At 52.7% G+C, this 26,090-nt stretch overlaps 1 protein-coding gene across 20 annotated transcripts; it reads left to right on the plus strand.

Annotated features, from left to right (window-relative positions):
- The first annotated feature begins 273 nt into the window (after window positions 1–273).
- CATSPERG (cation channel sperm associated auxiliary subunit gamma) lies at window positions 274–25,723 on the plus strand. 20 transcript variants are annotated; one of them, XM_045076748.1, is made up of 29 exons: window positions 274–449; window positions 1,902–2,185; window positions 2,273–2,326; window positions 6,497–6,641; window positions 6,969–7,098; window positions 7,279–7,351; window positions 8,233–8,388; window positions 11,545–11,716; window positions 12,837–12,974; window positions 13,968–14,027; window positions 14,224–14,343; window positions 14,897–14,947; window positions 15,053–15,182; window positions 15,895–16,006; window positions 16,946–17,104; window positions 17,189–17,301; window positions 18,139–18,352; window positions 18,671–18,733; window positions 18,831–19,029; window positions 19,152–19,273; window positions 19,399–19,479; window positions 19,571–19,627; window positions 22,805–22,961; window positions 23,162–23,225; window positions 23,348–23,443; window positions 23,719–23,808; window positions 24,830–24,922; window positions 25,012–25,111; window positions 25,196–25,723. In XM_045076748.1, exons 2-29 carry the CDS (start codon window positions 1,931–1,933, stop codon window positions 25,436–25,438), a joined length of 3,447 nt encoding a protein of 1,148 aa, XP_044932683.1. In that variant the 5' UTR covers window positions 274–449; window positions 1,902–1,930; the 3' UTR covers window positions 25,439–25,723. The 20 variants fall into 20 exon arrangements, 14 of the variants coding, with proteins under 14 accessions (XP_044932683.1, XP_044932684.1, XP_044932695.1 ...); XM_045076749.1 differs by lacking the exon at window positions 274–449 and adding an exon at window positions 695–779; XR_006605762.1 differs by lacking the exon at window positions 274–449 and adding an exon at window positions 23,893–23,945 and having other exon boundaries at window positions 1,716–2,185; window positions 25,196–25,219.
- Window positions 25,724–26,090: the final 367 nt, after the last annotated feature.

A 26,090-nucleotide genomic window follows, 5' to 3' on the forward strand; every position in this document is an offset into this window, starting at 1 on the left:
TCGAGTCCCGCATCGGCCTCCCTGCTCAAGTGAGGGCCTGCTTCTCCCTCCGCCTCTACTGCTCCTCCTGCTCGCACACTCTCTCTCTCAAATAAATCTTTAATTAATTAATTAAAAGTTTTAAGGGGGGCAGAGGACGAGTGAGGGCTGCCAGAACAATCGGTAGAAACTCCCTGAAGACCTTCCCATCACAAACTCTCATCCCCGGCGCCCTTAGCCCTCCAGGTCCGTGGCGCCAGGGTGTTGATGTCGCTTTCGCCGCGCTGCCAAGTCACAGGCGCTGCTAAGTCACTGGCGCTGCTTGGGAAGCGCGTTACGGTGGAGACAGGAGCACGAGGCGGGAAGGTCCCGGCAAAGGCGGAAATCGATTGCAGAAGCTTGGGCGGCCATTTTGAAACCGGGCAGGAGGGGCGGGCCGCGACGGTTGACCGGTTTCAACTAAGCGACTGGTACCGCGGGCGGGGGAGAAGAGGGAGGTGCCTGGGTCCACCCCAGGAAGGGATGCGGGGGGAGGGGGGCGGAGAGAAAGGGAGGGAGGAGGGGGAGGCGAGAAGGGGAGAGGCAAGAGAAGGGGAGGGGAGTGGAAGGACCGAGCAAAGGAGGGAAGGGGCGGTGAAAGAGCGGGGCAACGGGCTGGGAGAGGCTAAGAGAAGAAGCGAGGAGATGAGTAGGGGCGGGGCTACAGGAGGCGGTACGTGGAGCCGGTAGGGGCCCGGGGTATGGACAAGGGTCGTGAAAGGGGAGAGTGGGGCCAAAAGGTGTCGCGGCCCGGGGGAAAGGTGAGGATCGAGAAGGCGCTTACCGACAAGATAGCGCCCGCGTGGAACGAGAAAAAGGTGCAGGGCGAGGAGAAGGCGCGGGGCGAGGGGAAAGCCAGTGGCGAGGAGAGATCCCGAGGCAAAGTGAGGTTATCTAAGGAGAATGGGCGTGGTTCTACGAGGGGGCGAGGTGAGGGGCAGGCTCGAGAAGAACAGCTCTCCAAAGACCCGGGGAATAGGCGGATGGACAAGGGGCGGGTCGAAGAACGGGGACGGAGCCCGGAACGGGGGCGGAGCCCGGAACGGGGGCGGGGCAAGGAAGGGAAACCGACCAAGGAGCTTGCTCCAGGCGAGAAACAGGGGCGGGGACAGGGAAAGGGGCGGGGTGTGGAGAAAGTCTGGGCTTCGGAACCCGAGAAGGGGGAGGCTAGATACAGGACCCGGTACCAGGGCAGGGCCCGGGCCAGAAGAAAGGGGAGATGCGAAGAGAATTGGGGGGACGGGACAAGAAGTGGGGGCGGAGCCAGGTGCAGGTGCAAGTGCAAGTGCAAGTGCACGATCAGAGAGAATAGCAGGTTTGGGGAAAATAGGTGGGGCACAGTCACAGCCGGAAACAGAACCGGAGACCCTGTGAAGAGTAGGGGCGGGATGCAGAGCAGAGGCGGAGCAAAGAACAAGTATGGGGCAAGGTTAAGGTGTGAGGCGAGGAGGCGGGGCGAAACTAGGAGCAGGGGCGTGTCCAAAAGCAACAGTAGAGGAGGGACCTGGAGTAAAACTAGAGGCGGGATTCAGAAGAGGAGCAGGTGCAGCGTCTGGGTCAAGGGCGAAATCTGGAGCAGAAGCGGAACCAGGAGCAAGAGCAGGGCGGGGGCCAGAAGCAAGAGCGGGGGCGGGGCCAGGAGCAAGTGCAGGGGCGGGGCCAGGAGCAAGAGCGGGGGCGGGGCCAGGAGCAAGTGCAGGGGCGGGGCCAGGAGCAGGAGCAAGAGCAAGAGCAAGAGCAAGAGCAAGAGCAAGGGTGGGGCCAGAAGTCTGAGTAGAGTTGGGGCGAGGAGCAGGGGTTGGGCGACGCGCCGAAACTTGGTAGGCTGTCTGAAGGTGGCTCCCGGGCGCAGTCTGGCTGGCAGGTGTTGACCCCCTCTTCAGGTTGGAGTCACGTTGCACGCTGCCCCGCGATGTATCCTGCTGGCCCTGCGTGGCCGAGACTCCGAATTCTGCGGGCGCTGTGGGCACTACTGGCGGTACTATTTGCATCGTGGAGGCTGTGGGCGTTCCAGGATATCCAGGAGTGCACCTGGCAGGTTGTCCTGAACAAGTTCGAGACGGTAGGCAAGAGTGGCGTGAGCGACCGTTTCTTCCATCAACAGCCCGTGGCGACACTGGACAGTGTGTTTAGCCCGCTGGTGGATGCACCCACCGACCAGGGCGAGGTGAGGGAACCGGGGTCAGGTGAACGGGAGAGGTCATAGATCTGCACCCCACTGGGCTCTGGACATTTGCCCAACCTTTTCTTGCAGAAATACCTGAGCTTCCCATACTACCTGAAGATCAACTACTCCTGCAATGGAGAGGTGAGTGAGTGCAGCAGGAGTGAGCTCATTTTGTGTGGCCCTCAGTTTCCCCAGTCGCTCACATTTTAATAGTGGTGACATCACCAGATCTTGGGGACCCTAAGCATATGAGAAGATTCCTAGTATCTCACCAGTCACATAGTAGGTGCTCAAGCAAGCTTTTTTCTTTCTTTCTTTCTTTTTTTTTTTTTTTTTTTGCCATTAAAAATTGAGATGGGGTGCCTGGGTGGTGCAGTGGGTTGATCACCAGACTCTTGGTTTTGGTTTGGAACATGAGCCCTACTTCTGCTCCACTCTCAGGGCGGAGTCAGCTTGGGGCTCTCTCTCCCTCTCCCTCTATCCTTCCCCTCTCCTGCCTCTGTCTCACTCTCTTTCTCTCTAAAATAAATAGATAAATCTTTTAAAAAGATTGAGATGTGGGGGCGCCTGGGTGGCTCAGTGGGTTAAAGCCTCTGCCTTCAGCTCAGGTCATGATCCCAGGGTTCTGGGATCAAGCCCTGCATCGGGCTCTCTGCTCAGCAGGGAGCCTGCTTCCTCCTCTCTCTCTGCCTCTCTGCCTGCTTGTGATCTCTGTCTGTCAAATAAATAAATAAAATCTTTAAAAAAAAAAAGATTGAGATGTAAGTCACATATCATAAAATTCACCATTTAAAGTATACAGTTTGATACTTTTTAGTATAAAAACAAAGTTGTGTACTCATTACCGCTAATCACAGACCACATTCATCACCCTAAAAAGAAACCCAGTACCCCATCCTTCAGCCTCTGGAGACCACTGATCTACTTTCTGTTTCTATGAATTTACTTATTCTGGACATTTCATTATAAATGGAGTTCGTTGTCCAATAGGCAGCCTTTTGTGCCTGCTTTCTTTCGCTTGGCACATTTTCAAGGCTCGCCTATGTCGTAGCGTGTATCAGTGTTTCCCTTTTACTGGCTGATTAATATTTAATTGTAAGGATGTGCTACATTTTGTTTAGCCATGCACCAATTGATGGACATTTGGGTCATTGCCACTTTGTTGGCTATTATGAACAATGTTGTTGTAAATGTGCGTACAGGTTTTTCTGTGGACACATGTTTTCAGTTTTCTTAGGGAAATGCCTACAAATGGAATTGCTGGGTCTAACGTTAACTCTGTCGCACTTCTGAGGAACTGCCTGATTGCTCTCCAGAGCAGTTGCACCATTTCCCATGCCCATCAGCCATGTCTGAGTGAGGGTCCCCTTTCTCTGTATCTTCATCAACGATTGTTCATCTCCTGATGATGGCCGAAAGATGTGGGTGCGAGGTGGTATCTATCTCATTGTGGTTTTGAGTTACTTTTCCCTCAAGACTCCTGATGCTGACCATGTGCTCACGGGTAACTTATCTATTTTCTTTGGAGAGATATCTACTCAACTCCTTTGCCAAACTGGGTTGTCCCTTTATTGTTGCCCTGTAAGCTTTCCTTATAGCAGATGGATGATTTGTAAATATTTCATCACATTCTGTGGGTTCTTTTTTAAAAGATTTTATTTATTTATTTATTTATTTGACAGACAGAGATCACAAGTAGGCAGAGAGGCAGGCAGGGCGGGGTGTGGAATCACAGAGCAGAGAGCCTGATGCAGGGATCGATCCCAGGACCCTGGGATCATGACCTGAGCTGAAGGCAGAGGCTTAACCCACTGAGCCACCCAGGTGCCCGTCTGAGTATAATTGTCTTCCATTGCTCTATATGTCTGCCTATATGACAGTATCACATAATCTTGATTCCTATGGGTTTGCAGTAAGTTTTCAAATCAGGAAGTTTGAGTTCTCCAACTTTGTTTTTCTTTTCCAATATTGCTTTGGCTCAGGTGAGCTTTTGGATGACAGTAGAGTATTGAGGTCTAGAACTGAAGATCTGGAGGCAGCCAACCTGGGTTTGAATCTGCCATTGACTGACATTTACATGGAGGAAGTTGGCATGATAATTGATACTTTGGGCTCTGAGGCTAGGCTGCCTGGGTTTAAATCCCAGCTATGCTACATAGTAGCTGTGTGCTCTCTGGAAAATTTCTTAAAGCTTCTCTATCAAAGTTTCTCATCCTTAACAAGGATTCAGTAGTAATCATACCCACTTCCCAAAATGATTAAATATGTGCAAAGCACTTAGCACAGTGTCTGGTCATAGAAAGAGCTCAGTGAATGGTAGCAAGAAGTTTACAGAGTGTGACCCCGGGCAGAGACTTTTCCTCAAGAACCTTCTCTTCTTATCCATAAAAGTGTGATAATAATACCTTTATCTGCCCTTCAACACCTATAATGAGTCAGATCCTTTTTTTTTAAACACAACGTGGGTGATGTAATAATTAACAGCATGGCTGGGTTTTTCTTATGGATTCAGGCCATCAGGGATGCAATCAGCAAGTAAACACATAAAGTAATTTCTGAAGAGTAATCAGTGCAAAGAAGAAAATAAAATGTTATATGTTAGAAAAGAAGGTGTTATGGGATGGTTGGGGAAGGTCTCTGAAGAGGCTTGAGCAGAGACCTGAATGATGAAAAGAGACAATGGAGGAGACTGGGGGAAAACATCCCAGACCAGGGGAGAGGCTAGCACGAGGAGCACGATGGTGCTGAGGTAGGACAGGGGGTGCTGTGTCCTAGGAGCCCTAAGGGAGGGCACAGTGGGAGGGGACAGGGCAGGGAGGTGACCCCAGGCAAAGTGAGGACACGGTCCCTGTTCTGAGTAAGATGGAGGCATGAGGAGGTTCTGAGCAAAGGGGTGCCTAATCTGACTCAGGTGTTCCCAAGCTCCCTCCTGCTGGGTGGGGGGCAGGGGGTGGGGGCAGGGTGGGGACAGGGAGACAGTGAGGAGGCTGGCCGATGCTCTAGGCAGGAGTTGAGGGTGGACAGGACCAGGGCCACTGTTGCTCCAGTGGGAGAGGCCCTGCTGCCCTGTGGTTGAAAAACCCTAGGGGCGCCTGGGTGGCTCTGTCAGTTAAGCATCTGACTCTTGGTCTCAGCTCAGGATTTGATCTCAGGGTTTTGAATTCAAGCCCCATGTTGGGCTCCATGCTGGGCATGGAGCCTACTTGAAAAAAAAAAGAAAGAAAGAAAGAGAGAAAGACACAGAAGTAAGGCTGGGACAGATGCAATTGGCTGAGCTGATGAAAGCCTGTCCAAAGGTGGTTGGACCCATTATTTTTTTTAAAGATTTTATTTATTTATTTGAGACATGCGTGCACATGCGCACACGCACACACACAGACACACACACACACAGACACACACACACACTCACAGGTGAGTCAAAGGTGGGGAGAGAAAGAGGGAGAGGGAGACTCCCCACTGAGCAGGGAGCCTGATGTGGAGCTCTGTAGCAGGACCCTGACCCCAGGATCATGACCTGAGCTGAAGGCAGAGGCTCGACTGACTGAGTCACCCAGGCCCCGCTGTTGAACCCATTAAATCTCTCTCCCTGGTCCCACGGCTTATCCCGTACCCAGGAAGGCTACTTGAGTACAGCCTTCTCGTGGAGATGCCTCTAAGCCTTTGCTTATGCTGTTCCGTACCCCTGGTACACCCTTCTCCTTCCCTCCTTCTCCACTGTAAGCCCGGCCTTCCTTTCTCCCCGCCAGCCAGGACCCTGGAATTTCTGGGAGGCTGTCCCTGGCTATCTCTTCCCATTCCTTCCCTGTTCCTTTCTGTGTAATTGTCCTATCCCACCGTCACCCACAGGCTCGGGCTCCAAAACCTGGCCATCCTCTGACGGGGTGGAGGTGGCAGACAGTCAGATTTCTGCAGGGAGGGTAGAAGCTTCAAGAGTGGGACTGGGGATCCAGAAGTGAGGAACAGGCTACCAGCAGCTCTAGGTGCCAGGTTCATTCCCACCTGCCCGTGTTTGCTTTTCCCATAGCTGCCATTCCCTGTGCATTTCCTCTGTCCAAATTCTGTCTGAAGACAAGGGCGCTGGCCTTACCGCCTCCTGGGACTCACTTCACGGCCCCTAGCCCTTCTGCCTATCTCCTCGCCTGGCCTGTCCCCACCCCAGCCCCAAGCCTAGACCATGTTCTCTGACCTTCCTGTGGTGCAGTCTGTTCTCCCACCTAGTCTGAGAAGATAGGCTGCAAAGATGGGCTCAAGGCAGGGGTACCCAGAGCCTCTCTTAAGTAAACACCTGTGGGACCATCTTGCCTTCAGTCCTCCGAGGCCCAGGTCCGCAAGGGCCACCTGACGGGGCTGAAGCCCGTGGTGCTGGTGACCTTCCAGTCCCCAGTCAATTTCCATCACTGGAAGATAGAACAGCTGCAGATCCAGATGGAGGCAGCCCCCTTCCGCAGCGAAGGTGGGCCTGGGGGAGCACCTGGAGGGGCCACAGCCTGGCCAGGGTGTGGGGGGCTTGCTGGGGGCCTCCGTAGGGTCCATGACCTAGAGGGGGAGGCTGCCATCCTCAGAGGAGCCCGTGGCTTGGTGGGGTTGTGGGAGTTTGGGGGAGGCAGTGGGGCCTATGACCCGGAAGGGACTACAGGGAGGCCTCAGCAGGGTCCATGGCCTAGAGAGGGGTCCTAGAGGGAGGAGGTATGGGGAGGTGCAGGGAGATCCCCATGGCCTGTGGCCTAGAGGGCGTCCTTGGGGGGCCTCAGCAGCCTCAGCGTCCACTGCCCCCCCGCAGAGCAGCAGTGCACCGCAGAGCAGGTGTGTGTCATGAACTGGTACACGCCCATGCCCATCAAGAACGGCAGCGTGCTCATGCGCGTGGACGTCAGCAGCAACGGCCTGGGGCCTTTCATTCCCACAAAAAGGTGCCTTTTCCCAAGTCCGAGGCAGGGGGGCAGACTCTGGGAAGGACTTCCTAATCTCCAGATCCCCCAAGAAGCCAGGAGGAGAGAAAAGGAGGGACTGGGGTGGGGAGGTGATTGGGAGCTATGGCAGGAGCCCCGGAAACCGGAACCCTCGCTCTGCCCGTCCGCGCCTGCTGCCAGGTTCCAGGTGAACATCAACGGCTTCCTGCAGAGACAGCAAGACAACACCCTCCACTTCACTGTGGGAAATGAGGTGAGGGGCCCAGACAGCAGAGAAACATGGTAGAAAATGTGGGTAAAAACCAGAGGGCTGGGGCCCCAGTTACTTCCCAGACAAGTGGCAGACCCCATTCCTGGAGCACTCCCTTTGCGCCAGGCCCCAGGGTAAGCGCTGTACTAGGTGTGCAGCCACGTTCCGTCTTCACAGTGACCCTGTGTGGGAAGGCGCTCTCACAAACCCATTTTCAGGAGGAGAAAACAGAGGCCCCTAAGGGGCGGAGCCATTTGCCCCCAGTTTCTCAGCACTTACACAAAGTATGCCTGTGCACGGTGCATTTAGCAGGCACTTAACTGAGCACACAGTGTGGCACCATGGGAACACGCCAGGGAGCCCATGGACACAGAACCAACATTCTAGTGGCAGAGACAGATACCACACAATAAACATGAAATCAAGTAAATTCCAGAGTAGGTGAAGGGGGGTAAGAGCTCTGGAGAGATTTCAGGGTGAAGGGGCTTGGGTCCTGCCACAGGAAAGGAATGCATAGTTAATGGGGTGGTCAGGAAAGGCATAAGGAGAAGGTGGACGTTTGAGTAAAGTCTGGGAGGAGGAGAGGGGGGAAGCACGTGGATACTAGAGGAAGAGCATTTCATACACAGGCAACAGCCAGGGCAAAGCCTCAGAGGTGAGAAGGTGTCCAGTGAGTCTGGGAAGCAGGGAGGAGGTCCACGTGGCTGGGAGAGGGTGAGCCAGGGGGAGAGCGATGGTGGGTGGCGTCGGAGAGGTGACAGGGACAAATCGAATGTGGCCTCGTGGGTCAGGTGAGGACTTTGGTTTTTTACCCCAAATGAGATGGTGCCATGGGAGGGGAGTATTGAGCAGCCCCCCTTCCGTCCCCACTTGCCCCCCGCCAGATCTTCAATCTCATACCCCGGTACTTCATGAATGTCCCGTCGAGGCCCCTGTGGTACACTGTGGACCAGGCACCAGTGCTCATCCTGGGGGGCATCCCTGAAGAGAAGTCTGTTCTGCTGACTGACACCAGCTTCAAGGACTCCTTTCTCGTGGAGGTGAGTGGGGCAGAGCCAGCGGTGGGCAACTTGGGGCTTCCTGGAGGGGGCTGCGCCTCAGCCTCTAAAATAAGGTGGTACCTGGGGCTGTGGAAAGACTCTCTATAAAGACACAGCAGCTCCCATGAGAGGCAGATAGCGGGAAGGGAAGACGTAACACCGCAGCCAGGACGCCATGGCTTCAGATCCGGGTTCAGCCACCACCTGGCCCTGTGACCCTGGACCAAGTCATTTCTCCTAGCCGGGCCTCAGAATCCCCATCTGTCCCATCAGGAAAATACAAATAATCTTTATATTCACCTCATAGAATCCTCATGAGCTGGGTTTAAGTTAACATCAGTCAGGCACAGAATGAGCACTTTACGAAAACAACACCACAAGGCCATCATGATACCCAGCAAAATTAGATAGAACCCATTCATATCATCTAACATGGCCAGTGTCAGTTTTCCCCAATTATCTAAAAAAGTCTTAAATTTTTTGTGGGGGGGGAGCACCTGGGTGGCTCAGTTGTTAAGTCTCTGCCTTCGGCTCCAGTCATGATCCCAGGATCCTGGGATCTAGCCCCGCATCCTGCTCCTTGCTTGGCGGGGAGCCTGCTTCGCCCTCTTCCCTGCTTGTTATCTCTCTTTCTCTCTTTCAAAGACATAAATGAAATCTTATAAAATTTGTAAAAAATTAAAAGAAAATTTTTTATTGGAATGTAGTTGACCATGATGTGAGATTGGTATCAGAGGTACAATATAGTGACTCGGCAAGCTTGTATGTTGTGCTGAGCTTGCCACAAGGCTTCTGTCTGCCCCATACGACACTGTTGCAGTATCACGACACTGTTGCAGTATCACGGGCTGTGTTCCCTGAGCTGTACCTTTCATTCCCTCAGCTCATTCATTCCCTAACTGGAAGCCTGGATCTCCCACTCCCTTTCGCCCATTTTGCCCGTCCTCCAGCCGCTCACCTCTGACAACCATCCGTTCATTCTCTGTATTTATGAGTTTGATTCTGCTTTTTGTTTGTTCGTTTGTTTATTCACTTTTTTTTGTTTGTTTTGTTTTGTTTTAGATTCCACATATAAGTGAAATCATATGGTATTTGTCTTTTTCTAACTTATTTCACTGAGCATAACACCCTCTAGGTCCGTCCATGTTGTTCCAAATGCCAAGATCTCATTTTTGTAGCTCAGTAAAATTCCATTGTGTGTGTAAACCACATCTTCCTTATCCATTCATCATTGGATACTTGGGTTGCTTCCATATCTTGGCTATTGTGAATAATGCTACAGTAAACATAGGGGTGCGTATATCTTTTCAAATTAGTGTTTTCATATTCTTTGGGGAAATACCAGGTAGTGAAATGACTGGATTATATGGTAATTCTACTTTTAATTTTTTATGTATTTTTAAAATTTATTTTATATTTGACAGGCAGAGATCACAAGTAGGCAGAGAGAGAGGAAGGGAAGCAGGCTCCCTGCTGAGCAGGGACCTGAGACCATGACCTCAGCTGAAGGCAGAAGCTTAACCCACTGAGCCACCCAGGTGCCCCTAATTTTTTTAATAGAGATTTTATTTATTTATTTCACAAGTAGGCAGAGAGACAGGTGAGGGTTGCAGGGGGGAGCAGGTTTCTTGCTGAGCAGAGAGCCCAATGCGGGGCTCGACCCCAGGACCCTGAGATCATGACCTGAGCCGAAGGCAGAGGCTTAATTAACCCACTGAGCCACCCAGGCGCCCCTCTACTTTTAATTTGTGGAGGAACCTCCATACTGTTTTCCACACTGGCTGCACCGGTGTGTATTCCCACCACGAGTGCACAAGGGTTCCTTTTAATTTTTTTAATTTTTAAGTAATCTCTACACCCAATATGGGGCTCGAACTCACAACCCCAAGGTCAAGAGTTGCATGCTCTACTGACTGAGCCAGCCAGGCGCCCCAGAGCGTTCTTTTTCCTCCACATCCTCCCCAACACTTGTTGGTTCCTGTGTTACTGACATTAGGATTCTGATGGGTGTAAGGTGGTATCTCCTTGTGGTTTTGATTTGCATTTTCCTGATGAAGAGTGATGTGGAGCCTCTGTTCATGGGTCTGTGGGCCACTGTGCGTCTTCTAAAAAATGTCTTTTAAAGTTGGTTTGAATCAGGATCGACATGTTGCGTTTGGTTAAGTCTCTTCATACTCTTCTCACCTGTAAGTCTGCCCCCCCCCGTGCCACGTCCTTTGCCTCATCTACCGCCTTTTCTCAGGCACGCGGGGAAACCAGGCCTTTTGTCCTATAGAGCTGAGCCACTTGCTTCTTCATGGAACCGCTTAACATGTTCCTCGGACCCTACGTGGTAGTCAGCTCAGGCTGCTGTAACCAAATACCACAGACTGTGTGTCTGAAACGAAAATGTATAGTCTCATAGTTCTGGACAAGTCCAAGATCAAGGTGTCAGGAGGGTCGGTTCATGGGGAGCCTCTCCTCAGCTTGCAAGCACCTTCTCACCATGTGCTCACCGGAGGGGAGACGGAGATCGCTTTCTCCTCTCATAAGGACACCAGTCCCATGGGATTAGGGGCCCCTCTTTATGACCTCAGTGGACCTTAATTATCTCCTTAGTGGCAGGGTTAGGGATTCAACATATAAATTGAGGTGGGGGACATAGTTCCAGGGATAACACCCCATAGAGTTATTGCCTATAAACTGGTACTGAGCTCTAGAAGCTTGGTTCCATCTAGATTCTTTTAGTCAAGAGTCCTCCATTGATGGTGCTTTCCTGTGGTTAGTCTGTGATATCGCCCGTGTTAGCAATTGGTCCGTGGGTTCACATAGTAGCAGCCTGACAGCCAGTTGTGTCCCAGGTAATATAGGGTGGCTGGGCCAAGCACGAGATCTTTGGGATCTGACTGTGGTCTGGGGGAACCGAGATTGCTATGCACCGTTGAGTATGTTACACACTGCCAAACTGAAGGGAGCATGCCTAGTTGCCTCTGGCTTGGGTCACCTGCATCCTGGGCCCATGCTGGGGAAGTGTGGCCACAAGGTCCTACTTCACGGTGCATGGGGAGGGTGCCCTGGGGTGCCTGTGTCCATCCTGAGCAGGTGCCTCCCTGCTAGGCTGGACGTGGGGGCTGAAACCGGGTGAAGCCGCACCTCACTGACTCTGCTCCTCTGCAGTTGAACATTGACAGTTGCTGGGTAGGCTCCTTCTACTGCCCTCAGGCAATTTTTACGGCTACCATCTATGACGCCATTGCTACCGAAAGCACTCTCTTCATCCGGCAGAACCAGCTGGTCTACTATTTTACAGGCACTTACCTCACCCTCCATGAAAGCAACCACGGCAGTGGTGAGGGGCCCTGGCATCTCGGGGAAGGGGTCCTGTCTGGAGGAGCCCTAGGGAGGGCATCCCAGTGAACCCACCCACTGGCTTTTCCATGGGTGGGTGGGGGGGTTGGAGGGACTTTCCGAGGTCCTTGATCATCACTACCTACCCTGCATGGCCTTCCCCTATCCTCTGTATGTTGGGGGAAGACTTTCCTCTGGACCTATGAACCAGCAGACAGGAGAGGGAGGCGTGAGAGGGAATGGAGGGAGCACAGAGAGAGAGAGAGAAACAGAAAGGCATGTGTGCATGCACACACACACACACACACACACTCACACAGTATCAGAAGATAGAGGAAGACATGCATAGCAAAGGAGAAGTTTGGAGGGTGGGACAGAGGCATGGGAGTCAGAGACAAAGGCAGACAGAAAGGGGTGAGCAGTTGGAGACGAAAAGCCATGAAGGAGACTGATCTCAGAGGAAAAAGAAAATTTTGATTCAAGCTCACCTTTTAAATGATACCCAAACCCTCCTGGTCCTCAGCTTCCCACCCCCTCCGCTATATAAATGAGAGATGTCATTTTATAGGGTCCCAGAAACTTGTATTATAACCTACATTTCATTAGGGCTTATTCCCAACAGCTTCATTTTTGTCCATTTCTTACTTAGGGCATTTGCCAGTAAGAGGAACCAAATAAAAATAGACTTACATCAAAGAAAGGGGTGGTTATGGGCTTAGATAGATGAAAAACCTAGGAGCATTTGGTTTCAGGTACGATTGGATCTAGGAGCTCATTGGAGCTTAGACCGGCCCCTCCAGGCTTTTATCCTTTTGAGGGCCCAGGGAAGAGCATGTATTCTTTAGCAGCTGTAAGCTTGGGACTGTCTCTGATTGGTCCAGCTTGGTTACATGCCTAGTTGAACCCGCTGCTCTGGCCAGGGGAATACAAGGTGGGGTTAGCCCAATCTCTAGCTCATGGACAGAATATGAGCAAGGGAGATTTTCCCAAAGGCAGCTGGGCCCTATGCCAGGGCCCTTCAGACCCCACACTGAATAGCCATCAAGGCCATGGAAATGTGGATGGGGGTCAGGTCCCAGGTCTATAGACCCAGGTCTGAGGTTCTACGCTGGCCCCCACAGGGAGCTGGGTTCGTGTCCTGGCCAACGAGTGCATCAAGAGCCTGTGCCCCGTGCATTTCCATAGCAATGGCTCAGAGTATGTCATGGCCCTCACCTCTGGCAAGCGGGAAGGTTATGTCCACTTTGGGACCATCACAGGTAAGGACAGGGGCCTCTGGCAGTCCAAGAGACCCCTCCATATCTGTGTGCCTCTGAGAATTCCAACTGCTGGCTCTCATGCCTCACCAGGTGCCTTCAGGAGGGGCCCCAGGCTGGAGGTTGTCCCTGTGAGTGGGGATGGGTTTATGCATTTTATAGGAGTAGGACTCCAGTGTGTTTTATATCTTTCATGATTTGCTTGGTTTCAAAGGGAAGAAGCCTAATTCAAAGTCATTTAGGCATATTTATGGATTTGATAAATGAGAAGACTGGAGTCCTACTTCAGGCATGGCTGGATCCAGGGGCCCACAGGGTAGATCATTAGGACTCTGTATCTCTTGGCAAGGTAGTGTAGTATAGTGATTATAGCAGAGAGAGATTGCTTGAACACACCCAACCCAGGTCACCTGTGGCTTTGGACAGGTGACTTAACCTCTCTTTTTGGTCTCATTTTCCTCATTTGCAAAATGGGGTTAATAATAATACTAGTAGCTGCCTCTTTGGCTTGATAGAAAGATTAAGTAAGTTGGGCTAGGTAAAGGTCTTAGGACAGTGCTAGGGACACATTGGATGCTCTAAAAAGGTTTATTATTATGAACCCTGAGGTTTGGCTTCATTTGCAGGTAGATACTCCTCTGGGAGTTAAAGATGGCCCAGGAAGTTGGGGGGCTCACATCTCCCACCAGTTTGAGTCACCCCAAAAGGATGAAAGCAGCCTCTCCCATTAATTCTAGCATGAACCCAGGGTACACTCTGATGAGCCCATTCTGGGTCAGTGCCCAGACCTGAGCAAATTACTGTGACCAGAGATGGGCCCATGATGGTAGGCCAGGTGTGAGTGACTATCAAGTCGGGGGTGAGACTTGCCCCCTGAAGTCCATGACTCAGGGGGCAGGAGGCACAGGCACCACACCTGGTTGATTGGAGACCTGGCTTGGTGGGATGCCAGATGGACTGGGAAGGGCCTGAACATGGACCTGCTGTGCTCCGCAGATGGCCACGTGTCCTTCCAGGTGCTGCCCAAGCATCGGTCTGTGTGCGAAGGGATACAAGGTACCTAGCTCCCGGAGGGGTCTTTGGTGGGTGGGATCAAGAGTGTGGGAGAGCAGGGAAGGTTGGGAGCAGTCATGGGAAGGAACAGTGGTGTCTTGGGAGGCGTGGAGAGTCACAGGGATAGGTGTGACAGTTACAAGAGACCATGGAGAGGGGCGGGTCCAGGGCTGCTCTGGACCTCACCCTTCCTGTCCAGTTTTCAACTGCTCCATAATCTGGGCCGTATTCATTGCTGGTGACTACATTCTCCTGATGCTGGTGGAGCTCCAAGACCCCACCACCAGGAATTATTTCCAGGTGGTCAGCTACGACTTGGGTAATTGGGATGCTGGGGGGGCGGTTGCTGAGTGGGAAGAGGCAGGAGCCTAGATTATGAACTTTGTGCCTGTCTGGCGGGATCTGTACTAAGCAGACAGGGGGACGGAAATATTGTTCACACCACTCCTGGGTAAGAGGTAGTGGTGGAGAATGGGCTTGGTGGGGTGGAGAAACAAGAAAAAATATGCCTGGAACAGAGAGGGAATGGGGAGGGAGGGAGATGGGAGAGGTGAGCAGAAGCCAAATCTGGAAGGGCCTTGTGGCTCACAATAAGGGTATTGTATTGTATTTTATTTTACCTGAAGAGAATAGGGCTGCCCTGTACAGTTGTATAGGCTGTGGACTGTACTCCCCAGCCAAGAAGTCAGAGGAGGCAAATCTTGTGCCTTAACATATTCACATAAAGAAACCCTAAGGGCCAACAGGCCCAAATGAGAAGCCATTGGAGGGAAAGTTTTTTTGGAGGACTTGGGAAGGTGGTGACTTGCCCAGTTTCAGATTTTGAAAGCTCAGAGCCTCAGAAGATTTTACTGTGTTCTCTCCGGCTATAGTCAGTGATAACCTGGTGATCCTCTACACCATCCCGGAATTCATCCCTGATGGTAGGAAGGGAAGACAGAGGGGGCCTCAGAGGTGGATGAGGGCCGGGAGGGGTCCAGAGGACCATTCCCTCACTGCTGTGTCCACTCTGCCTCTGTCCTGGCCAGCTCGAGGCCTGGAGTTTCTGATGATCCTAGGAACAGAGTCTTACACCAACTTCACGATGGTACCCAAGGGCATGTTCTACAACCCGTATAACAACCTGCTGTTCATCTGGGGCAACTTCCTCCTGCAGAGGTATGGTGCAGGGCCTATGCTACCTCTCCTGGGCCCATCAGGGTGGGGACCCTTTCTGAAGTCATCAGATTTGCGGAGCTTGCCCATTTCCAGAAGTTATGAGAATTTTGATGGGAAAACATGGGCCACGGTGATCAGGGGTGGGATGGGGAAGCTGAGATTTTAAAGCTCTGGGAGAACTTTTTTTTTTAAGTAATTTTTTTTTAGAGATATTTATTTATTTGACAGAGACACAGCGAGAGAAGGAACACAAGCAGGGGGAGTGGGAAAGGGAGAAGCAGGCTTCCTACTGAGCAGGGAGCCCGATTCGGGGCTCTATCCCAGGACCCTGGGATCATGACCCAAGCTTAAGGCAGACGCTTAACGACTGAGCCACCCAGGAGTCTCTGGGAGGCCTTTCTTAAATGAAGCCCAGTGTAAGGACCCAACCTATGCAAAGGGCATTGTCGGGGGAGAGGTCAGGACACTCTGCACCCCTCAGGAACTTAGGGGCCCCTGGGACTGCTTCGTGGACTATTGGCAAAGTGCTGCATTGGCCACATGCTCCTGTCTGGAGGGGACTGGTCACCCAGGCTTCCTGGTATGTTCTTACCAGGCTAGCAGAGAGCTGAGTAAATGGGTCTTGGGTCCCGTTAGGCCCGGAGCTGGGGGAAGCAGATACCCTGCAGGAACCTCGCCTGGGTGTCCCTCGCTCCCATCTCTGCCCTTGCAGCTACAACAATGAAAACTTCATCTACCTGGCGGATTTCCCCAAGGATCAGTCCATTAAGTACCTGGTCAACTCGTTCCATGGAGAAACAGCTATTGTCACAGAGACGGAGGAGGTGGGCTGCCCTGCTCCTCTCCCTAAACCCCAGGGGTCTCCCCTTCTCCCCCTGTCAGGGTAAAGGGGTTCAGAGAAGGAAATGCCCTCAGGGATAGCTGAGAACCCTACAACTCAAAGAGAAAGTCATTCCCCCCCCGCCCAGTCTTTCACCAGAGTGAAAGACTCAGTCATGACCCGATTTCCAGAGCATGTGGTTCACTTCATAACACTGAGCACTTACTGTATACTTGACCCAGTGCTGGGGTTTCAGTGGTGACTGAGTCAGCCCTGGACCTTGTTCTCACAGGGTCCCAGTCCTAAAACAGTTCAGAGTAGCTGGGGCTGCAGGGAGGAAGACAGAACCTATGGAACTTCAGAAATGGGGTGCTGCTGAATTTCTAGTTCAGTGTGTGTGTGTGTGTGTGTAAGTGTGGCGTCAGGGAGGGCATCATAGAGGAGGCCACATGGAGGAGGGGTTGCACGAAATCCTCCAGGCTGAGCCTCAGAAGGGGCTAAATTCTAGAGTCAAATGTGTGGTGGGGTGGGCATCATTGCAGAGATGGGAAACTGAGGCCAAGGGAAGGGTGAGAACCCCGGAGAGTGCAAAGAGTGAGAAGACAGGGCTCGCCCCTGGGAACCTGGAGGGGTGTACCTATTAGGGATGCTTTAGTTTCAAGTAATAACCACTCAAGCCAACTGGAACACGGAAAACATTTATCGTGGCGAGCTGGGGCTGGAAGTAGAGGTGGTCGGGCTCTGGGGAGGAGAAATGGCGTCATAGAGAGAAGGTGTGTGAGCTCACCTGGCACTGGTTGGGAGTGAGCTCTCCAGCCTCAACCTCACCTGAAGGAATGGGGCCATCACACTGGGTAAAGGGAGAGGTGGGTCAGAGGTCCCCATGGCCCTCACACACACACACACACACACACACACACACATTTGGCTGTCGCACACCCAGATCTGGTACCTCCTGGAGGGCAGCTACCGGATGTACAGGCTATTCCCATCCAAAGCCTGGGAGGTGCATGTCAGCCTACAGGTGATGCAACAGTCCTCTTTCTACACCCACATTGAGACCATGGTCACCCTCTTCTACGAAGACCACCAACTGTACCAGGTGCCTGTGGGGGGCAGGGTAGGGTTGGGAGGGTCACAGGGAGGCTGCCTGAGCGCAGCTTACCTGCGCCTGCCTCCCCTGCAGCTGGTGTATCTCATGAATGATGGGCAGGGCCGGCTTGTCAAGAGGCTTGTGCCTGTGGAGCAGCTCCTGATGTACCAGCAGCCGGGCAGTCACTACCTCTTGGAGCAACGGGGGTGAGATCCTGGGCAGCAGTGGTAGTCAGGGGGCCTAGGTGCTGCCCACATGAACCACCTCTTCCTGGAGGGAGAGCGAGTCATCCCCAAGGACAACCTTAGGGCTGTGGTGGGGCAGCTTAGGGCCCCTAGAAGCTCAGAGGAGGGGCCAGGTGGAGACGGGAAGGTGGGTGCAATCAGGGAGAGCTTCAAAGAGGAAGAGGTGCAGGAGACTCTGTGGGCTGAAGGGGGAGGAGGGATTAGCCACATGAAAAGATGAGCGGTTCTGGCCAGGGGGAGCCACATGAGCAAAGGCCTTGAGAAGGAAAGAAGATTGGGTGTTCAAGACTGAGAGAAAGGTACAGTGCAGACAGAGTGCTGTGCTGGAGGCAGGGTGGACAAGGGGAGCCTGGTGATCGTAGGGAGGAACTTGGACTTCATCCTGAGGGTGCTGGGGAGCCACGATGGGACTAAGAGAAGGGATTCCATGGCCAGATGTTACCGCGTTCAATAATGATCCTTCTGGTCACCTGCGGAATCGCCTTGCGGAGAGGGGGGGCAGCTGGGAGAGGAAGCAGGGAGAAAGGGGAGGTGGGAGAAGGCGTAAGAAATTGGTTTGGGAGGTGAGTATCTTGGATGAGGTCCAGAACTCCGGTCTGAGGGACCCAGGGACGTTCAGGAGAAATTGTGCATGGGCACCAGGGGCTGAGGCTGAGGAGGAAGGTCAGGGCTGCACTAGATTTGGAGAGTCAGCAGCGCAGAGGTGGGAGGAAGACCTGGTGGGTGGGGGTAGGTCCGCGGTGCGCCTGGCGCGGAAGAGTCAGCCTCCGTGTCCCCCGCCCAACTTCGCCGGCCCAGGAACCACCTGACGCTGTCCTTCACCGACTTCTGCCCCTTCACCGTAATGCGCTTGCGCGACCTGCCCAACCCGCAGATCTATACTCGCCAGGAGCGCTACCGGGCACGCCCGCCCCGCGTGCTGGAGCCCTCGGGCTTCCACGACCAGAACTCGCTCGCCGTCTACCAGGGCCTCGTCTACTACCTGCTTTTTCTGCACTCCAAGTACCACAAGGTGGGAGCCTGGCGGGGGCCGGGTCTGATCTGGGACTGAGGAGGCCTAGAAAGCATCCCCGTAGAGGGTGGAACTGAGCGGAGCCGTCTGGGAGAGCGTGAAGCTAAAGAGGGGGCCGGGGGAGCGGACGAGCAGGGCTTTGGAGAGATGGCTTTGGGAGGGTGGCTGTTGAGCTGGAAGTAGGGCTCGGGGACGGGCCAGGGTCTGGTAGCTTTGGCTTTGGGTCAGGAGCTGGGCACGCCACCTGCCTGGGGCCGCCTCTGCACCCCCTCCCACCCCACCCCCGCCCCCAGCTCACGGTGCCGGCAATCCCCGCAGCCTTACGCGGACCCGGTGCACGACTCCACCTGGCGCTGGTGGAAGAACAAGAAAGTGGACCAGGTGCGTGGAGAGGGGTGGGGGCCGGGGGAGCGGCAGCGTCAGGACACTCCTCCCGTTCCCCGCTTCGGCTCTGACTGCCCCGCATCCCATCGGCCAGGATTACTACTTCTATCTGGCTAGCAACTTGCAGAGCGCGAGTAACGTGTACATTGACATGGCCAGCTACGAGAAGATCTACGACCTCAAGGCCGAGCACGAGCTGCCCGAGCGCATCTACCTGGACAAAGGCACCAGCTACGGCTTCTCCATCTTCGTGACCGTCCGCGGACACTCGTTAGAGTTCCAGCCGGAGCGCGGTCTGTGGGCGACGCTGGAGCGGAGTCCCCGGGGCGGGGCGGGGGCTGCGGCCTGGGAATTGTCTGCGACGCTAGGGGGCGGGGTCTGGGGGCGCGGCCCTAACCTCTCCCTGTGCTTATAGTGCTCACCACCTTAGAGCTGCGCAGCAAAGTGGATCTGGGTGTGGTGCTGGCCGATGCGGACTGCATCGAGGTGGTGGTAGACCAGAAGGTCCTCATTAATCGCAACTCGGTGCTTTTCTGGGTGAGATAAAGCGGAGAGGGGGTGTCGAAGTGGGGGCGGAGCTCCCGGGGCAGGACACCCTTAGAACTGTCCCCCGGGTCCTCAGGCAGGTCTGTTGACGCCTTCATTTCTGCCTCCAACCCCAGGTTACGCTCCGTGATAAAAGGTCTTGCTTTGATCAGGGCCTTAGTGGACATCACCTCATGAAGACGTCCGTGTTGGTCAAGGTTCAGTCCAAGCCTGGAAGGGAGGGGATGCGGGAGGAGGGGAAAGACAGAACCTACGGGGCCCACCACCATCACCTGCTTCGACCCACAGGTGGTGGGCGCGGTCGGGCACTGCTTCCAGAACACACATCGGGGACTCCACATGCAAGTATTGGACCTCGGGGTATCGGGAACAGTGGTGGGAGGGAGGGGATTGGATTGAGCCTCATCGGAGCTGGTTCTAAGTGCTCCCCCTGGAAATCTCACTAGTGCCTTCCTAATTCCTTTTCCCTCATTCACCCACCGACCCACTCACTCACTCCTTTCATCCATTCATGTTTGCAGAAAGGGCTGCCTTTGTGGTTGCATACATTGCACTCAGGCTTGTATGTTCCTTCTAATATTTTTCTGCATGGGAGTAAAGCATCTGTGACACAGGCCTTTTTGTTCCCAGCCGGCCCAAAGGAAGTCACGTGGGCCAGCTGGGCCCTTCTTTCACATGTTGCTCTTCATTTGCCCTCACAAGTGCTCTGTTCACTCCAGTGGGTCCTTCATTCTTTGCTTGCTTACCCATGCAATACCCCTTTTGCACAGAGGCAGACCCTGAAGCTCAGAGAGGTGCAGACATCTGCTCAGAGTAACCCAAGGAGCTAATAAGTGGTAAAGGAGGGACCTGACCGAGGTGCCTTGTTCTCACCCCCTTTCTTGGCCACCCATTTGCAGTGTCCTCCCTCCTGGCTTGGTATGACCCAGGACAGTAAAAGAAAAAAAAAAGGGACGGGGGTTGTAATAGCCCCCAAAGCCTTGTGGGGAGAAGGAGAGGCGGAAGGAGTGTCTGACTCAGCATCCACTAAGTATTTCCTGCTGGCCTTGGTGATATGCAGTATTTTCCTCTTTATGATAGCCCCAGAAGGTCAAAGTTAATATCCTTATTTTTTTTTTAAAGATTTTATTTATTTATTTGACAGAGAGAAATTACAAGTACACTGAGAGGCAGGCAGAGAGAGAGAGAAGGAAGCAGGCTCCCTGCTGAGCAGAGAGCCCGATGCGGGACTCGATCCCAGGACCCTGAGATCATGACCTGAGCCGAAGGCAGCGGCTTAACCCACTGAGCCACCCAGGCGCCCCAATATCCTTATTTTTGATCCAAAGAGTCTAATCTGCAACACTCTGTTACAGCAAAAGGTTGGGAACAACCTCAATCTGGGTAATAAGGGATTGGTTAAACACATTTCGGTCCATCCACGCAACGGAAGACTATGCAGTTGTAAAAAAGGGGGAAAAAGATCTCCACATACAGATGTGGAATAGTCCCCAAAGTGTATTTTATTTTGTTTTTAAGATTTATTTATTTAAGAGAGAGAGCGAGCGAGCGCATGAGTAGGGGCCAGGGAGGCAGAGAGAGAAACTCAAGCAGACTCCACACTGAGCATGGAGCCTGATGCAGGACTTAATCCCATGCCCCCGAGATGAGATTTGAGCTGAAACCGAGAGTCAGGTGCTTAACTGAATGCACTGCTCAGACACCACCAAAGCATATTTTAGTCTAAAGAGAAGAAAACTGGATACAGAAGAGTATGTATAGGGGCACCTGGGTGGCTCAGTGGGTTAAAGCCTCTGCCTTCAGTTCAGGTCATGGTCCCAGGGTCCTGGGATGGAGCTCCGCATCGGGCTCTCTGCTCTGCAGGGAGCCTGTTTGCTCCCTGCTCTCTCTGTCAGCCTCTCGGCCTACTTGTGATCTCTTTCTCTGTCAAATAAATAAATAAAATCTTTTTAAAAAGTATGTATAAAACATTAGCAGGAAGGAGACTGAGAACATATATTCATGTTGGATTTCATTTGCATGAAGAAACTGGGAAAATAAGTAAGCAAGTCCTTATGGTAGATTGCTGCCCTGAGATGGAGGAAAGGCAGGACATTCGGGGAATGGGAATGGAAGGGAAACTTGTCATCGTGTGTGTCTGTGTGTGTGTGTGCGCCCACATGCACATGCCCAGAGGAAAGTGGAGAGAGATGAGATGAAGTAAGGGGGCAGATCACATGAAGCCTAGTGGGCCACGCTGCCCCAGGAGTTGAGGAGGGACTCAGGCTCTCCCAGGCTGCATGCAGGAGACAGACTGGGGGGAGGGGCGGGAACAGGGAGACCAGGGAGGACACAAGGTTAGGCAAGACAAGGGGCGGGGTGGGGGGGGCACAAAAAAGTTGAGGAGGTTAGGGAGAGAGTGGCTCTGTTTTGAAGTTGTTTTAGAGACAACAGGATGTCAAGATGGACTGGCTGTGGGTGAGAGAGAGAGAGAGAGAGAGAGAGGTTTCCAGGATGAGGCTTTTAGCCTGGACATGGAGGGATGAGGGTGCCATGAACCAAGATGAGTTGTGGATAGACAATCTGAGATGCCCTTTGGACCTCCCAGTGAGTGAGTGGCTGACAGGTGTCAGGCCTAGCACAGGGAGTGCTTAATCTATGACCACCAACGCCTGTCCACATTCACCATTGGCTGTGCCACAGTCTCTGGATGTCCGTGTCCCTTTGACAAATGAAACCTTTGGACCCTACCCCTGAAGTGGGCAAGAGGCTGTTCATTTTGAAGACCGTGTCATGGGAATTCCCTTACCTCTGACCCCCATCTCAGCTTCACTTTCTTTCTATAACCCAGGCTCCTCCCCAATCTATTATTTGAGAATTCAGGCCCAACCTGAGCCCTGTGCAGTCCGATACCAATAGGTGTTAGTGATGTTGTGTCTTTTCCCAGAGGCCAACCTCTCAGCTCCAATTCCAGCTCTATCCATTTCAGGTGTGGCTTTAGATAATTAACAGATGAGGCGGGTACCTGGGTGGCTCAGTGGGTTAAAGCCTCTGCTTTCAGCTCAGGTCATAATTCTGGGGTCCTGGGATGGAGCCCCGCATCCGGCTCTTTGCTCCCCTGGGAGCCTGCTTCCCCCTCTTTCTCTCTGCCTGCCTCTCTGCCCATTTGTGATCTCTGTCAAATAAATAAATAAAATCTTTAAAAAATAGATAATTAACAGATGGCTTGACCTCCCTGTGCTTTACTCTTGCCATCTGCCATGGAGATGTGAATAGTCTCTACCATACAAGGCCTGTTTTTTTGTTTTGTTTTGTTTTTTTTTTTGAGGGTTAAATTTGAGTTTAAAGCACTTAGAACATCACCCAGTGCCTTGCACGCAGTAAGAACGACATAAATATTTTGCAGTTTTAGAGTATTGTTTCAATGCTAATAATTATACAGCAGCTGGCCGGTGAGTCTGGCCGGAAGTGGTGGGGTGTGTGGGAGGAGGCGTGTCTGCCCCGCCCCGCCCCCCAGTGCAAGGCTTTTCTCCTCCCACTTAGGGCAACTTGATGATTCCATTGCTCATCGGCTGTCCCCCAGGCAAGCGCCTGGCCTTCGACATCACCTACACGGTGGAGTACAACCGTCTACAGAACAAACACTACTTTGACTGCGTGCATGTTGACCCTGAGATGCCCTGCTTCCTCTTCCGTGATAGTGCGTGTCCAGCCCCTCACCCCATTCGTTCGCGGTCCTCTGCCCCCACCACTGCCCCTGCCTTCCCTCACTGCCCACTCACTTCCTCACTTATCCTCTGCCCCTCCACCTTGGTCTTCTCATCTCTCCTTCCTCTCCTCTCCACCCTCCACTTCTGGGGCCAAGCTTATTTTCCTCCTGGCCTCCCTTCAATCCCACAGCCTTCTACCCTTTCTTCTTGATCCAAGACTTGGTGACAGGAGAGTCGGGCAGTTTTCAGGGCAGGTAAAGACGGGGCCAAGCCACGGACCAATGGGAGTTGGCAGGGGAGGATGGGAGTGGGTGGTAGAGGTGATGCCGGACTCTGGACTCTGAAGCCAGTCCACGTGCACCTCTGTACCTGGCAGCTACGTGTTCAAGGTGGTAGGCGGTGGGCCCACGATGGACACTCTCATTGAATACAGCGAGGAAGAGATTTACCGCTTCAACAGCCCCTTGGACAAGTAATGTTTGTGGGATCCCGCCCACATCTGCCCTCTTTCCTTGAAAGGTTTCTCTTGCTTCCCAGCCACAGCCCTCACCTTGGCTGCAGGCACCACTCACCTGGCATCTCAAGGCTCCTAGGAGGGCACAAATGCTTGCCCCACCCTCCTAAGTCTCCTCCTGCCCCTTCCCTCCTCTGCTCATACTGCTGGCCTCTCTCTACACCTGCAGCAGTAGGACCACCACCCCCCTGCCCCTGTCCCGCACCCCACTGAGGTTACATGGTCCTGTACAGAACTAACAGCCTCATCTGGACCACCAAGAACACAACGACCACAAACGACTCAGCCTTCAACATCATGACCCACCAGAGTTTGGGCATCGAGTGAGTGCATGGCCTGATGGCTGGTCCCTTTATCCCCCACCTGTCCTCATGGTCTGTCTGAGCTGTTGTCCCTTCTCTCTCTAGGAGACCTCTTGATTTTCAAGCCAGACTGACTGCCTTCGTGTCCTTCAAATGGGGTGACTCTTTGTCTGCAGGGCTGGTCCCTCTTCCTCTTTCTTCAGGCTTAGGTCCCTTCATCCAGGGAGACTTTTCTGCCATTCTAAATGGGACATTGGTTCCCATGTCCTCCTGTGCTTTGCCCCTTCTAACCCTCACCTCTCTGCTTGTACTTCCCCCATCCCAACCTGCCCCTCTGGGCTGTCCCTCTCTCTTGTGGGGTCTATCTCCCTTATAGGTCCAGGTCCTGATAGACTAAACATAGTATTTGTTGAATGAGAAAATGAAGGAATTCATTCATTCATGGTAGGCATTTATTGACATTTGAATGGAGGTCATGATGAATGAATAAAACAATGGAGGAACAAATTAAAATACAGAGGCTCATTAACTATTTTTGATTCAGTGAAAGTAAGAAAATGATACCATGAGCAAATGAAGGAAGTGAATGAATGAATGGAGCAACCAACTTGCACCAAGTCAGTAGTCAACCTAACTTACTGAATAAGTGAATAAAGGAAAGCATAAACGAATGGAGATATGACTTTGTGCCTAGCAGGTACTCAAGGTATATTTGTGGGATGAAGGAATGAAGGCAGCATGGAAAAAATGATGAGTTGGGACATGATAGATACACACTCTGTAATCTAGAGGATTGCATTGTAATGGAGGAATTGGCAGATGGCGATGTTAAGGCGGGAGGTCATGAATGAGTGAACAGCCCATCACATGGTAGACATGGAGTCAGCCTTACTGGATGAATGAATGAAGGAGAGAATCAGGGGAAGGGGTAAGATTACATCTCGTTGGTGCTCACCTAGAGTTGGTGGGCTGGAAGGAGGAATCAGAGGTTGGCACGTGCTAGGCAGGATCTGTAGCATGTTGCCTGAACTTGTGTCCCCAGGTGGCTGTGTCTGGAGAACTCCCCCTGCCATGACACCATTCCCCACAGCATCTTTGCCCCCGAGTTCTTCTTTAAGGTGTTGGTGAGCAACAGGTGAGCCAAGCATGTGGCCAAGGTAGAGTTGGGGCTTCCTGTGGGGTGCCCAACCCCTCCCCCAATGCTGAAACCCACCCCCCCCCAAGAGGTGTGGACAAGAGCACATACTGTGACCACCAGCTCATCTTCCTGTTGCATATCCATGGCCTCCCACTCAGTGCCGAGCGGGCCCTCTTCATCCTCATGGTGAGTGGCTGCCCAGGAGCTGCACTGTTAGGAGAATGGGGCTCAGGCTGCCCCCACCTCATGTCTGTCATGTGGTGTCTGCAGGTGTCATTCATTGTGTTTATTGGCCTGGTGAGCCTCTACATCATCTTTTGCCTCCTGCTGACCCCGATGGTCAAGGCCTGCAACATCCTCCGCTGGAAGATCAACAACATCATCACATCAGAGTCCTACTACACCTACAAGTCCTCTTCTAGAATCTTCACCGGGACATCTGGGACCAAATCCAGGGCCAGCTCCAGCATCGGCTCCAGCGTCAGCTCCAAAGTGGTGGAGGGGAACCAGTAGATCCCTGAGGAACCCTCGGAGAAGCAGTCTATTACCTGAGCCCTTTGCCTGCCTCAACCCCGACCTGTGCACTCCCCTCACTTCCTGGGCCATCTTGGATATCCAATTATCACCCATCCCAGGCTTTTTTGGTTTTGTTTTGCTTTGATTTTCACTTCTCCTTCAGACCTAAATCCTCGTATCAGAACCAGCTGTGGGCCCTTGTAAGGGCTCATGTTCAGTTAGTTTGTACCACATAGTCCTATAGGTCATTAAAATCAAAATTCTTCTGTGCCGTCTGGTAAATAGCATCTTCTCTGTGTGCCTGCCAACCCCACCCCTCCCCGGGCTGCCCCCAACCTCCCCACAGTCCAGCAAAGTCTTCCATGACCCAGACCCATGGCTGTGGCCTGGAGTACATTCTGATTGTTTGGTGCCCAGGTTTAGTACCAATCATTAAATATTTTGAATTTCAATACCTATCTAGTGTCTAGCTTAAGGAGGGGACTCTGGAGAGGTTAGGATTTTTGTTTTAGTTGCAAGTAGCAAAAATTTCACTTAAATGGCCTACCTCAGAAATGGTAATATTAAATATAGGCTTCAGGTATGGTTTGATCCAGAAGTCGTCAATGTCTGTAGGGTTCTGGCTCCATCTCCCTGTAGCTTTTCCTGA

This window comes from Mustela putorius, unplaced genomic scaffold (genome assembly GCF_011764305.1).
Source record: "Mustela putorius furo isolate JIRA1106 unplaced genomic scaffold, ASM1176430v1.1 tig00000196_pilon_pilon_pilon, whole genome shotgun sequence".
NCBI classification, from domain to species: domain Eukaryota; kingdom Metazoa; phylum Chordata; class Mammalia; order Carnivora; family Mustelidae; genus Mustela; species Mustela putorius.